Source organism: Coffea eugenioides, chromosome 10 (genome assembly GCF_003713205.1).
Source record: "Coffea eugenioides isolate CCC68of chromosome 10, Ceug_1.0, whole genome shotgun sequence".
NCBI classification, from domain to species: domain Eukaryota; kingdom Viridiplantae; phylum Streptophyta; class Magnoliopsida; order Gentianales; family Rubiaceae; genus Coffea; species Coffea eugenioides.
Window position 1 is genome coordinate 31,432,209 of NC_040044.1, and position 14,562 is coordinate 31,446,770.

General features: G+C 35.8%; 1 protein-coding gene and 1 long non-coding RNA gene across 3 annotated transcripts; both read right to left on the reverse strand.

Annotated features, from left to right (window-relative positions):
* Window positions 1-1,488: 1,488 nt before the first annotated feature.
* LOC113749666 lies at window positions 1,489-5,876 on the reverse strand. The gene is made up of 3 exons (XR_003464563.1): window positions 5,684-5,876; window positions 4,332-4,438; window positions 1,489-2,048 (listed from the first exon to the last, which is right to left on the reverse strand). It is a non-coding gene; the product is annotated as an uncharacterized LOC113749666 (long non-coding RNA).
* Window positions 5,877-8,517: 2,641 nt separating this feature from the next.
* LOC113749046 (tubby-like F-box protein 8) lies at window positions 8,518-14,562 on the reverse strand. Of its 2 annotated transcripts, none has more exons than XM_027292688.1 (5): window positions 14,389-14,562; window positions 12,908-13,367; window positions 12,673-12,760; window positions 11,398-11,530; window positions 8,518-9,536 (listed from the first exon to the last, which is right to left on the reverse strand). In XM_027292688.1, the coding sequence occupies exons 2-5, from the start codon at window positions 13,253-13,255 to the stop codon at window positions 8,819-8,821; spliced, it is 1,287 nt and encodes a 428-aa protein (XP_027148489.1). In that variant the 5' UTR covers window positions 13,256-13,367; window positions 14,389-14,562; the 3' UTR covers window positions 8,518-8,818. The 2 variants fall into 2 exon arrangements, with proteins under 2 accessions (XP_027148489.1, XP_027148490.1); XM_027292689.1 differs by having other exon boundaries at window positions 14,385-14,562.

Genomic DNA, 14,562 nt, shown 5'->3' on the forward strand with positions numbered 1-14,562 from the left:
AAACCATTAAGTAATACTAGTCGCTATTCATTAAGCACCAAGGAGCACAAGAAGGTTATTGGTAAAACTTTACTAGAAACTGGGAATGGAAGACAAAACGTGCTCAGGCTGATGGCCTGATGCTTTGCAGTCGGCTGCTGCCTCAAACTATTCAAAAGATCCTTCTTGTTCTTTTTTGAAAAATGGCCTAGATAGATAGATAGATGTTGTACTTCTGAGCTGACACTTCAAGATGATATGGACAATCATCACCAAGAACCTTATTGTCCTCGATAATAAGATACTGCCTGTACTTTACGCTTTCACAAAATATTCCTTCATTCGAGTAAGACGCATTTAGTACGTAATTTCCTAGGATCATTGATAGGAGCACTGTTCTGTTTGATATGTGTTTTTTTCCCCTCCTTGTTGTATCCTCAATATGCTGATCTGTGAAAAGAATATGAAAGCGATTTAAACACTTTCTAGGATTCCTTCAACCAAAAAAAAAAAAAAAATTACTTTCTAGGATTATACTTATTAGCGATTTTGGTGTAACAAAATTCTAGATGGGTTAAAACCAGATTGATATGCTATAATAATTACCCTAATCAAATGCTACCTGAACTTTTTTAGTTTCTTTCTAAAGTTAAAGCAAAATCCAGCAATCTTAACCCCCCCCCCCCCTCTCAACCACAGAAAAACAAAAAGTTTCTTATTTTCTTGTGATTAAGAGGGCCCCAATCTGTCACACATAATTGATAATTATTTGGGCAAAATACACTTTACCCGCCTGTGGTCTAGCAATTTTTCACATTAACCCCTCTATGATTTCAAAAGTTATATATAATCCTCTCATAGTTTGGATTAAAATGTCAAAATGATAGAAATGATCATTTGTAATAGAACCTTTGAAAATATCGAAACTATTCTTGTTTAAAAACTAAAATGACTGAAGTGACCAAAATATATAAATATAATATGCATGACAATCTAATCTCGTATGATTTGATATTTTACTATATAACCCGCTTATAGTTTTCAAAATATATACATAACTCCCGTGTTTAATAAATAATTTTCAACTTTATATAGGGGTACTTTTGACATTTTAATTGACTCTGTTATGAAATGCAAATTCCATCATTTTGATATTTTAATTCAAATCATGAGAGGGTTATATACAGCTTTTGAAACCATAGGGAGATATGTGAAAAAGCATTAAATCACATGGGGTGAAGTGTATTTTGCCCTAATTATTTCTATGGAGCAAAGGGATATATGAGAGTTGCAAATCAAAGATCTTGGTAGCCTGTTCAAGATTTTGCCATTCCGTGTGCTAATGGATCAGATCAATAAAGGTCCACTACCGCCTTTCTTTACTTCTTTGATCATCCAAGTTGCGAAGAAGCTGTAAGTGTTTAAACTTCAGTAATCCTAGTACCCTTGCATGTGATTTTATTCTTTTGACTTGATTTCATAATGATATTACAGAACAAATTCTAATCCTTGATTTAGCAAAAATTTCATTTGACTTCTAAATGACAAATACCTTAATTACAACTTCATACAGAGGAAAGTTGCTCATCATCCCATTATAGGAATCTGATGACCAAAGTAAATAGCTCTTTAAGAAAAGTGGCGTGTGACTTTATGATGTGTACGCATCATCCCCATATCCAGACCTTTAAAAAAACAATAAAATGGTAAAGGAGCATGATATCTCCTACGCTTTGTGGTCTGCAGCAGCTGCTGATGCATGCTCTTCTAGGCCATTCCTCTGAGTCCATCTAAGAAATCCATGTTGGAATTCCAAACCCACTGTTTTGTTCAAAAGTTAACTTTAGTGGCCACTAAGTGACTATGACTGCATTCCATTTTATCTATTCGTTTAAATCACCATTCTTTAACTTGGTGCTCCACGCTTTGGATCATAACTTGAGTGCATATCAGATGCTTACTATACCTGGACCTCACAAGCAGCAAGGGACTTGCTCTAGATGCACCCTTTCTTTCTTTGTCGAGTTTTCTTCATCAACTAGGCAGAAAATCTTGGACTGTATCTTGGCCTATGTTAAAAGCAGGAAAATGTCAGCATATTGATATACCCATCAGCAGGATGTGCTGTATCAGTTTTATTTCGATCTGAAAGTTCAAGCATATGGGAAAGCAAAGTGGGAAAAACACATGCCTGTTGTAATTTAAAAGCCCAGGTGAAAGTTCATTTCACTTTGTCTTAACCTAATTAGGCTCACAGAAAGAAGATTCTTAACTCAAAAAATACAAGCTATTGGACTGCAAATAAGGCTGCAATTTACCCTTGAGTAATGCCAAAGGGCGGGACTGATAGACCATGACTAATCAATATGCTAATGCAAACTAATGGGTAGTTAATGTAGTATCAGATCATTGTGGACAGTTTATTCCTACTCTTGTCATGCCACCATAATCAGACAATCATATTTTATTGTATCTTTCCAACTGACATGACCAGACGCACTGCTGACATCTAGCAGCTAGAATAGAGAAAACCTTTCAAGCTTTACAAGACCAGGATTTTCTAATAGATCTGCAGTCGGAATGATGCGCTAAGAAATGATGCTATGAAGAAGCAGAAAAGCAAGAAATTTATCATTAATTAAAAGGAAAATGGACTGCATTTGTCACCTCTATATATTAGCTTCCTAACTTATAGTCTAGCCAGTATGTGCTTCTTTGTCGTCTCCTCATAAAACCGGTACATCCTCTAAAGGAGTCAAGCATCAGACACTGAAACAAGTACATGGAGAAAAGGAACATATTAACCGTATGTGATGCAATGGCCCATTCGAATGTTGTTTTGGCTTTTGCATCAGTTTCAGTTGGTCTGGTGGAAGTGACTGAGAATCAGTCATGGGTTTGGGGCCTAACAAAAAATGGTATATGTTTCCAACTCTGCGTTCACCATGAGAAAGAATGAAGTTTCAGTGGCTGAAGTGTGGCTTTGACACTTCATTAAATGTCAAGCAGTGCTCACTTCTCGATGTCTGTCATTAGTATGGAGCCCATGGTCTAATCACTGTATATATATTTGGATCCTGGAAGACTCAGCGTTGGTGGCTGTATTAAGTATCTAATTGCTTCTACAAGACGGTAGGCTGTCATTCATCTTGGTCAGTGTCTGATACCTGCTATTGCTTTATATAGTAGATAACTGTAGTCTTTTCTTATTTAAAGTCAGTTCAGTTTGTTGTAATCATTCATATGTACTTAAGTTGCAGTTTGACTTTGCAGCTCTTCAAGTGCTTTATCATTCCAATTGATCATATTCGACTATCTCCTGTCTTCAACCTCATTTCCTTAAGTATTCTCCTGGCACTTTCATTGTTGAACTTATTTCAGACAGTTCATATATATTGGCTAGATTAATTCAGTTTTTAGCTTCTTTCCGCATCTAATGAGCACCTATAAGCAAACTTGGTATTACATGTGCAAATCCAATTGACATCATCCAGCAGGCCTTTCCTTATTGACCTAGTGGTTGAGATAAATAAAAGTCAGCAACTGCTCCAAAAACTTGAAATTGTGATCCTAATTGGTTAATATGCTTAATGGTCAAGGAGTTCCATCCAGATACACAGTTCATCACCATTTGTTGATGTAGCAGCACAAAATTAAAATAGAAAGTACCCGGATCATTCCTTGTCAATTTTGGCTTAATCTGCTTATTGAATATGACAATTTGTTTAAATACGTGCTGTGGTCCTGGCTATTTACTGGAATTTTCTAAAGGAGTCCGCACCGCCTCTATGTTCTAAGCCAATTAATGATCCTGTGCACCCAAACTTCTTTACATGTTTCTTTCATGACAAATACACCGAGCTCCATGATGATTGTAAGTTGGCTTTAAAAATCTTTTCAGGGACAGAGTTTGTGGAATCTTGCAGCTAGTTAGGTGACTTTATTCTGATAGAGTTACTATATCTAAAGATTATAGAGTCACCAATATATATATTATCATTTGAAATTCAAGTTTTCTAGTTTAGACTGAACTTGACACAATATTGTTCACCAACATGGGAAAACTCATGACTGAACCAAGTGAACTGATAAAACAATACTTTAAAGGACCTTAGCAATTACCATGTCTCGACAGTTAAGTGCGAAGGATTCTTGTATCATGTTTGTTTGATTTCTGAAAATTAGATGTTTAGTCTAAGGACATGCAACTAGCAGGAGAGTTAGTAAAAACTGACTGGCAAACAAAATTTTGCACAGTTATAAATTCATAATCCTGAAAAGGGAATTGAAAACGGTGATGAGATAATGCATCTGAGGCCTTGAAGTAGACTTATTAAGGCATCAAAACTGACCTTGGCGAGATGTAAACCTCAGGTGTACAGTGTTGAAACTCGAGCTTATTATAGACTGAGAATCCTTAGCTACATTAACATCTTATTTCAGGCTGCCCCATCTTCACCTACAACAGGACAAAGAAACTGATTGTAACTGCAACATTTCGTTGATGAAGTTTGAGCTAGCATAGATAAAAGAGAAACAAGACACAAACTAGCATTTATATAGGACCATATTTCGAATTTACTAGCCTTTCTCATGGAGTAGGACCAAAGCATGTTTCAATACATGGTGGAGTCCAATGGAAGAACAAGAAAGAGAAAGAGAAGACTAGCCTTCAATGTTTGAAGAAAAAATCATTCTAAGACCACAAGATAAACTTCTGCACACAGGCCACCAAATATCGACATGCAAACAAATAATTCTTACCAAAACTACAGCAAGATTAAACATAAACTTGTCAAACTAGGTCCGTCCAGCAGCTCATCTCTAAATGCTTAACCCCTTGTATTTTTTGGCTTCATGAAGATCAGCTTTATGGTGCTTTCCTTTTCGAATATTAATTTGGCAGACGCTGGCCCAGTATGAGGCCCCTATTCTAGCATAAAGGGCAAAGTCCAAGCTTAAGCATTTGGCATTATCGTTGCCGGTTCTCTTGTTGTATTCATATAAAGTAAGATTGTAGCTGCAAGTGAACATTCAGGTCCACCAGGAGCTAGCTTTTCTCAATAGAACGTAAACTGAAAGCTGAAAACTTTGATGAGTGACATTAAGCTTTGCAGCTAGGTTTTTGGAAGTTGGAAACAAATGGCTGAAGTCACCAGGTAACTAGCGCAAAGAACCAGTCTTTCTTGTAGTAAGTCTAAACTCTCAATAGCTCGTTCCATTATTCGCAGAAGCCAAAGTGCCTAAACATGTGAATGCAGACAAGTTTTGTCAAAAAATGTGAAACTACTGTTCTCATTTATTGCAGCGGAATCCAAGCAAAAATAAAAAGAAGAAATAGATTTAACCATTGAGCTATGCAAAATCCTTTTCTTCTTTTTCTTTTTTTTGTTGAAGTAGCAACACAAGAATCCAGCATAGAGTCTGTTGGTATAATTTGTGGGTTTTAATCAGAACCATAAAATTCATCCCAAAAAAAAAAATGGGGGCCGAGTATGCTTCTTCTATTATGCTTCTTCTTTCTCAACAGGTAGAACCATCAATTTAGGCTCAATCTCAGAGCCTGCAATACAATTTGTGCCAAAGGATTACACTTAGCCCATTTGAACACTTCAAATTCAGGCATTACATAGATGATCTCCAATAAATATAGGCACCCAATTAAGCACAAACAAAGTAGTTGCAAATGAACTAAGAAATTCACCATTCAAGCAGTTGAAAATAAACTCCTGGGAAGTAAACACCGGGCTTCATTGGCGTTGCTGCTAATTGTGGTTGTGAGCAGTCCTCCGATCGGGCTCTAATTGGCGGAGCTGCTCCACCTCCCCCTCTACCGTCATCACCGTTGCTTGCTCTGGCTGTTCTAATCTGAAAGTTTTGGTTCCTCCACGTTGTTGGCATTAGAGCCGCAAACGAGTTAAGTTTTTGGCTTAATGGAGCCCAACTTCAAGTTAATTTTACGATGTTCGAACTTAAGCTCGAATTCGAAGAGTTCAAAATATCAAGTTTTAATTTAAACTCGGTTCAAATTCGAGTCAACCTCGAGTTTAAAAAGTAAATTAATAATTAAAATAATAATTTTTTAAATAATTAAAAAAATATTAAAAAAATATTAAAAAAAATATAATTTTATTATTAAATAAAAAAATAAAAAAAATATATATATATACATAATCGAGTTCGCAAATTAACGAGTTTAATATTTTTGAATTCAAGTTCGATTTAATTAACTCGAACTTGATTCAAACTCAATATTAACCGAGCTCGACTTGAACTCGCAGTCGAGCCATTCGCGAGTTTGCAGCGCTCCTTAGGATAGAATCTCTGAAAATATAACCATGGACGTAAAGGCGTGGTAGATATGTTAACAACTGATGTTACGCCTTCAGAAGTTGTTACACAGACCCCAATCTTGTGGACGAGAACGTTATTAATGCTTGTACATCTCAAAAGGTACAGATTGCTTGTGCATGATCCAAGCGTGAAGACATTTGGTCCACGAGATCAAGCAAAATTTTCCATTTTGAAGCAGTCGAGTATATTGATTATGTTTAGAAGCATTAGATCATGTAGTAGAAATTTGAGATGCTGTGGAGGCATTGTTTTCATATAATAGAAAAGTAGAAAAACAATGAAAGAAAGACATTTAAATTTAATGTTTAATTTTAACACTTTTTCACGTAATACCATCTAATTATGAATAGTGAATATATTTTGAATTTATGTTTAGAATAAATCTTATTATATAAACTAATATTGTGTACAACATCATTGTTAAATCCATAACATACGTGCAAAAATTCAAATTTTAAATTCAAATTTTACATAATTATCATTCGTTTCGACAATTTTTAGGAACTCAACATTTTGTTATAACACTTTCCCACCTAATAGTGACATTTTTAAGGACTCAAAAATTTTCTATAAATAGCATATATATATATATATATATATATATATGGGATAATTTCAGATACCTCCCCTGAGGTTTCTGATAGTCTCACTCTCCTCCCTTGTAGTTTCAAAAATATCACAAACCTCCCCTGTCAAAATTTAGATCCCATTTCTTACATCATCATGGCAAAAAAGACTTAAATACCCTCACAAGTCAGCTAATATTTCGTGATTATCAGGACAAATACATTCCAACTCACGTAATTACTTTTTTTTACGCTATATCTAATATCCCTCTTACATGTATACATAGTCAAATAACTAACACCTAAAATGATGTACATTTTTTTAACACTTAATCATTTCAAATTTATGCATACCATTACACTACCTTTTATAGATATACATAGTCAAGTAACTAACATCTAACATAATGTATATATTTGTAAACTGATTGTACCTCATAGATCACCCCGTGTAAGGTGTTTATAGGGAAATTAGTATTAGTCATATAGATAAAATTACATACCCACTGCAGCTTGTAAGGAGATGCACAAATGAGTCAAAACACCAATAACCATTTCAAATGTATACATACCATTGCACTCTGCATATTTTTGCAATGACTAATTGCAATATGCATGTGAACAAATAACTGTATGTTCAACAATTTTTATGCATCGTACTTGATCGATAACACGGTGTACATTATTTAAACCAAATTGTACATTCACTAAGTATTTATATACATGCTACTTATTGAAATAAACTACCTCTCTACTAAATATTTAATGCACTCTCATAAGCACTAATGGTTGATTTAATATGCAATTGGAACAAATAACCATCTAGTAAAAGCTTTTGATATAATATTATTGATGAATAACATATTGTATATGAAATTATCCTTTTTTCTAATTTATTTTTGATTTTTATTAGTTTTCATTATTTCACTAATATAACTTGTACACTTACCTCGGGAGCATTTATGAAAACAAAATTCTCTCTCTTTCCTGAAAATACTTTTTTATCTTCACTTTTGATATCATGGGCTGATTTTGTTACAAAATTCTAAACCTCAGGAGAGGTTTGTGATATTTTTGAAACCACAAGGGAGGAGAGTGAGACTGTCAGAATTATCCCTATATATAAATATATATATATATATATACATGCAACAGGAAGATTTGTATTCTCCTTGGTGATCGAACAGCGTATCCTTAAATTACTGGTCCTGCGAATGATTGACATACTACCCGTCATTTCAAAATACCAGGCAACCATGACTGAACACTCAAAAGAAGGGATCTCAAAATGAATTTGAATTGTTAGTTTCCACAAAAAAAATTTTACGTTTCCTGTATACATTTTCAAATCATCTTTTTAACTCACATACATCATACATTTTCAAATCATCTTTTTAACTCACATACATCAAATCGCTACAGTACATTTTTCTACAAAAACTCCTAATAATAGTGACCCAAACAACACCACAGCATTTCATGAGACGGATGAAGTTGGAGCTTGCTGCAACTGCAATTTCTCAGACTATATCCAACAGATGACCAAAATTACTCCAATAACAATCTCATATGAAAAGCGTTAGCTCAAGAACCAACTCTTTACAAGAAATGAATTGCGGATCGTTCAAGCAGAGGAAAAGTAAATGATACTAGTGTATACAGGGTCCCAATTTTCAATGTTTTACAACATAAGCAAGGTTATTGGTTATACAACAAATGCAACTGGTCATCTTAAACAAACTAATCAAACTACACGAGATAGAAAAGAAATTACATCAAAAGGAAAAGGGTAATGCATGGATCTCGAAAATGAGCTGCAGACCTACTGCTTATAGCTAAAAGATCCTTTTAAAAAAAGGGAGAAAAGAACAAACTAATACGAACTAGATGGGCTAATTCTTACTTCCTAGTTCATTCTCTTATTCACAAGCCAGTTTAGTGTCAAAGCTACTCAAACAGATAGCAAAAGCCTGAAAGGCTGACAAGGGATATCGATAATCCATGGTAAACATATCTTTCCCAACCTTACCAAACTGCAAGATAATCTTGTCATGATCAGACCCGGACTGAGCTGGTTGTGTTGGTGCTGGAGCACTAGGTGTAGGCTGAGTTGCAGCAATTAGTTGGAAATTTTTCACAGAGGCAACTGTCACCCTCCCCCTAAAATTAAGACACCAGCACTGAAGTTGTTCGTGCCATCTTGGTGGCTTGTTTCGGAGGACTAATGGCCTGTCCTTGCCATCATCTTCCCCTTCTCGGGGACCAATAAGGTCTGAGAAGCGAGAGCTACTAAACTCAGTCGAGTTGTCTATAGATTTTGACAAGGAGGTGGTGCTCCTAAATGAATCTTCTAAACAACGAGGCAGGAGCTCCGGTTGGCCTGGAACAGTGCCACCAGGTTCAAGAGCTGACGCAGGGATTGAGTGCATAGTACAATTCATCCTGCGTGGTCCCCTGGTGCCAAGCACATTTAGCTCATACATAATTTGGGCAATATTATAATTTCCAGCAGGAACCTTTGGGGAAACTTTTTTTGAGTAGAACCTTCGACTCGTACGACCAGGTGGCACAACCTGAGCACCATTACATGGTGGTTGCGTGTCATAAATGATAAACTTTGTACCAAGAAAATTTGACCTGAAAAAAATAAATACAAGAAGCAGATTCATCATTAAAATTCAGTAGATCCACTCAATTTGTCCTGATCATAGTGTTATCATAAGTAGAATACCGACAACAATGAACACTCCAACACAATAAATGTTGAACATCCACTAACTTGATTCCAATTTAACCAAAGTTATTTAAAACACAGAAAGCAAACCCTAATCTAATGATCATATGAACTTAATTGGGATACTAATACTACCACATCAAAAGCATGAAAACAATACTCCGTTAAACTAAAACTTGCCCCCAAAACATCTCTTGCACCTTGCCGTAGTCACCATATTATAACACCACCAATTCACCCCAAACACAAACCAATTGATTATCCATGCATCAATCAGCTCTTTCATCAGTTACAGTGTGGATGAGTGCAACGACCTACAGGTGCTTCATAAACACAGTGTGTAATTTTTCTATCAACTATCTAAACAAGTTTACCAGCCATTTGATTGCTGCTGAGGAATGGCAATGAGAATCACTATGAAAGACCCCATCAATGGCAATGTGTTTCTGAAAATTCTTTGTAATGAAATCTGGTGTTTGGAAGTGCCATTGTCTAATGGGAATGACATATTTTAAAAATAAAAAAAAATTTCCCTTAACTTTCTTCAATTTCCTTTCCTTTTCTTCCCAATTCGCAGCCACCTCCCACCGCAACCTCTTTCTTTATTATTTGCTCTTTTGCTTGCTCTTTCAAGACCACTGCCAACCCCACCTCCCTTGGCCGCTTTAGTTTTGTTTCCAACTTCCATTTTTTTAACCTTTTTCTTTTGTAATTCCTCTCCATGTTTTGATGACTGCCAAACTCCACGTCGCTGCCAAATGCTTTCACTGCTACTGCATCGGGATGTAAATTGAGGATCTATTATACAATCCAAATCAACTAATCCCAACTTCAAATTTGTTTACAAATTTAAATTCCATGACGGTAATCCTTAATCAATGGTGTGAGAGAACGGAAGGAAACCAAGGTTGCAGAGATGGAATAGAAAGGGGAGGCCAAGAGGCAGCAATATGGAGGGCGGTGGGAGAGAGGAAAGGAAGAGAGGTTACAGGGATGGAGTAGAAGGGGAAGAGGAGATGCGTTCTCCTTCCTTTTCCTTTTTCTTCAACTTTGATTTTGATTATTTTTATTTTGTTCTAAAAGGTGGAGGAATGATAAGTGAAAGTGCCCAAATTGGTGGGGAATGAGTTTTTGGTATTTGAAGACCTAAAAGTGGGTAATCAAAACAGTCATAGTAGTCTACCAAGCGCCACCAATGGGAGTGATTACTCTCTTATTCCCATTGAGGGGTACAAAACCTCCCAAACAAAAGGGTGGTTATTCTTTTCCTCCTTTGATTTTTACTCTGATGCATCTGTCACATCTATACAGCCTCCAAAGCAAAAATATGCTACTGCATCCTCTCCACAAGTATCCCAAATTTAAGCATGTTTTTATTATGCCAGCAGCGAGAGGGAACAAAGAGGGGCCCTGGGGGTTGGAGGGGGCGAGGTTTATTTGTAAACAACTTGCAACAAATGTCTTTCAAGAGTGTGTTGCAAACCTATGATTCCTGTTACACCTATCCTGAGACTGAATTCAGAATACAAGTTCCCTCAGTTTCTGCAGCTATAACAGCAAAAAAGACAAGACGGAATTTGAAAAGCAAGATAATTAGCTCTGTTTGCAACAAAAGTTCCCCGATGTTATTAACTCTAACAGATTCGAGCCTGATCCCCATTAACAAAACTGAGAATGCTACTATGCTGCATACAATTATTCCGAAATTTAAAGCAAAAACTATATGATATAGAGAAAGGAACAATTGATCAAGATCATCCCTACCTCAGTTTCCCAATATAAGTGCTACTTGACCTTGATATATTATCTGCATCCATGGAGATCACATACTCTGTACAAGTAGTTCTTCGGTTCCTTTTAGCTGAAAGAAGAAATTTACCATTTTCCACAAGCAAGGCTGAAACAAAGAACCATAAACAGATATTAGACAAATCAAAAATCAACATTGCTTCATTATTGGCATAAAGAACCCTAAACCCTACTTCCTCCTCCTTGTTTACAGATCTCCCAATTTCTTTCATTATTGGAACATTTTTAAGGACTTTATAAAGCAAAAGTATATATTAGAACAATTCAGATTATATGTTACATCTACAAACTGCCTCCATAATAAAGCAACTTTTTGCCTTATTTAAGTGAAATCACATGCTACTTTCAAAGAGCACATAAAAGATGCCTTTTCAAAAGAGTACTATTTTAAAAATATTTTGTAACCAAAAACTACCCTTTCAGTTTGATGGCTTTTTGGCAAATCAAAATACATTGGTCATACATAGCTCTAAAATATCAAAAACACATACAACAGACCAAAGCATGGCCAAAATGTGTCACGCACCAGATGGAATTCAACCATGAGCAAACAATTTGTGATGTCATTAGGATATCAGTTATCATCGACATATCTTAAGCCAGAACGGTAAAGAAAAGACAATGAGACTACAGTTTATCTTGCCACAAAAACTTATGAATCTCTTTGGATAACGTCAAAAAAAAAAAAACTTATTGTTCAAGGTTAAAAACTTCTAGATAATTAAGTAACTACATTTCTCAGCTCTTCAATCATCATTGTTTGGAAATCCTTATGTCATACCAACTACATTAGAGAAGCCAAGGAAACTACTTTAGCTCTAATTACAACTATCACAGCAACAGTAGTTGCGAAGTGATAAACCAATCAACTAAATACATCTGATGCACTTATTAACACTGTCATATATCTAGCAGCACATTAGAGTATCTAAAGCATGTGCTCCTAGGATAAGTCCAATGTGCAAAACCATAAACTGAAGTATTAACTAGAAGAGAGAGAAAGAATTAAGCACTCACTCGGACTTGCCAAAAACCAGACATAACACTAGCTGAATATATAATTATGGCATCTACATACACAACTTATGAAACCCAATCTATTTAATAAGTCTAATTAGTTAATAACACTGGATCCGGGGTCAGTAAAGTATTGAGAGAAGCAGTCAGACAAGCAAAGTGCAGAAAACAACAATACAGTATATAATCTAAATCTTTGAAAGAGCAGTTTACCAGGACTAAGACAAAGGAAAAGATGGTATGTCAAATTTGCTTTATCTCTTTTAATGAAGCACTGAATAGTCCCATCCCTAGGCCCAGGCTGCGAAAAAGGAGGATAATTAAATCTGTAACTGCAGTGGACTGAGATTCATCATATTTAATAAGTAAATAAGAACATTGATGGAACAATACCAAGCAAAATCTCAATATGGCAAGACTAGAAGAAAGACTAAAGAGAATGCATTACCTGCTTAAGAGAGACAGGAAAAGTCAGCTTTCCAGAGTACTCAGGGCTTTGAACAATTTCCTTGCACATTTCCCTCCAAGACCTGCAAACGGCAGAACAGGCAACGACATGCTTGCGAGCCGGCCAAGTACTCTCACTTGCCTCCAACCTCTTAATGACATCACGGAGTAACTCAGGTGGAAGGCCAGCCCAGCAACTACTCTGGATAACAAGAGGCGGCTCTTGCAACTCATGGACTGCACCATGAGACTTTCCCCTGTGATGACCAGGCAACCTCACCTCAAAACTCCGCCTTGATAAGCTCCCAAAACTATCCCGTAAATCACGAGCTATGCTCCGGAACGACATCACTCAAATACAGCAACAGCCACAAGACCTCTCTATACCAAAATGTATTTCTTCCAAAGGTACGCTTGTAGAAATTACTCTCTTAAAGCACTCGATTGAGAAATTTCAACATCTGCAAACAGGAGTTAGTGTTACAGTAGAAGAATAAGTGTTGATTTCATATCCAATCTACAAAGCTTAGTAGCAAAGGAAAATAATTGGGTATTGGTGGGGGAGTGTATAAAGAAAAGCACAAAGCAAGAAAAGAAGATTCCCCATGAAAGAAAGGCTCATATGGAATATCTAAAAGCAGTCCAAAATAAGAGACTTTAATCAGAAGCCGCTTTCCCGCTTCTTAATCTTCATTTAAGCAAAAATGCCTTTTTTTTTGTCCCATAAAACTGCTGAATTTCGCGAATTAATTCAGTATACCAATCTACTATGGATAAAAGATACAATCTTTCATAGTTTCCTAAGGTTAGCAATAGCTGATGACTATATTTTTCACAAAGCCAGCAGAATTAAATAATCCAAAAATACTACAGAAAACCACAAAGAAAGAAACCAACTTCCAAGAGACTCAGAATTAGACGACTAAAATTTCATTATAGCACCATAAATTGCCAAGAATTGGCAAACAGTCCAAAAAGTTCAGACTTTTACCATCTATTATAAATAACAGCCTGCAGGAGCTTTGCCTTTTTCCATCTGTTTCTATAGGCTAAATTTCCAACTAAAAAGTGAACCATTAAATCCACTGTTATACAAATTATACAGAAAAATTAGCATAAACTCAAAGAAGATGAACAAATTCCCATAAAGAGACTAGCATAAAAGAGAGCAAAGTCAAACCCCACCTCACCCTCCCCCCCCCCCAACAAAACCCCAAACAAGAAAAGCTAAACAAATTGGGGGGAAAAAAGCACCAAAACAAAAAGATTCCAAATTTTGCAGCATAACTCTCAGCTCCTACTTCATCATAAAAAAAAACCCTTTACTTATATGACTAAGATTTTTCCTTTTCTTACAACAATAAAAAACTTGGAATTCTAACCTAAGGCCCAAACTCACACTAAAAAAGGCTTGAAAATTACAAAAAAGAAGAAATCAAGAGAAATTTTTAAAAGGGTTGTCTGGAAACTGAACATACTTACAGTTATTGAGAAGTTTGTGAAGATTTTGATGATGATCAGACAAAAACCAGATCTTTAGATCCTCTGCCAAAAAGCTTAACTAACAAAAATACAACGCACTTTCTCTCCAGTTCTCTCTGCCTTGCAACTTATCTACAAGTTTCTCTCTTTCTTTTCTTTACTATTTATTTATTT

What these genes read in the sequence shown, in the direction of transcription:
- LOC113749046 (XM_027292688.1), bottom strand. Translation starts at nt 13,255, where the DNA reads ATGTCGTTCCGGAGCATAGCTCGTGATTTACGGGATAGTTTTGGGAGC. An exon ending in TTCCTGTCTCTCTTAAGCAG is followed by an intron (nt 12,761 to 12,907) that starts GTAATGCATTCT and finishes CCTTTTTCGCAG; the next exon opens with CCTGGGCCTAGGGATGGGAC. An exon ending in TTTCCTTTGTCTTAGTCCTG is followed by an intron (nt 11,531 to 12,672) that starts GTAAACTGCTCT and finishes TCTTTGTTTCAG; the next exon opens with CCTTGCTTGTGGAAAATGGT.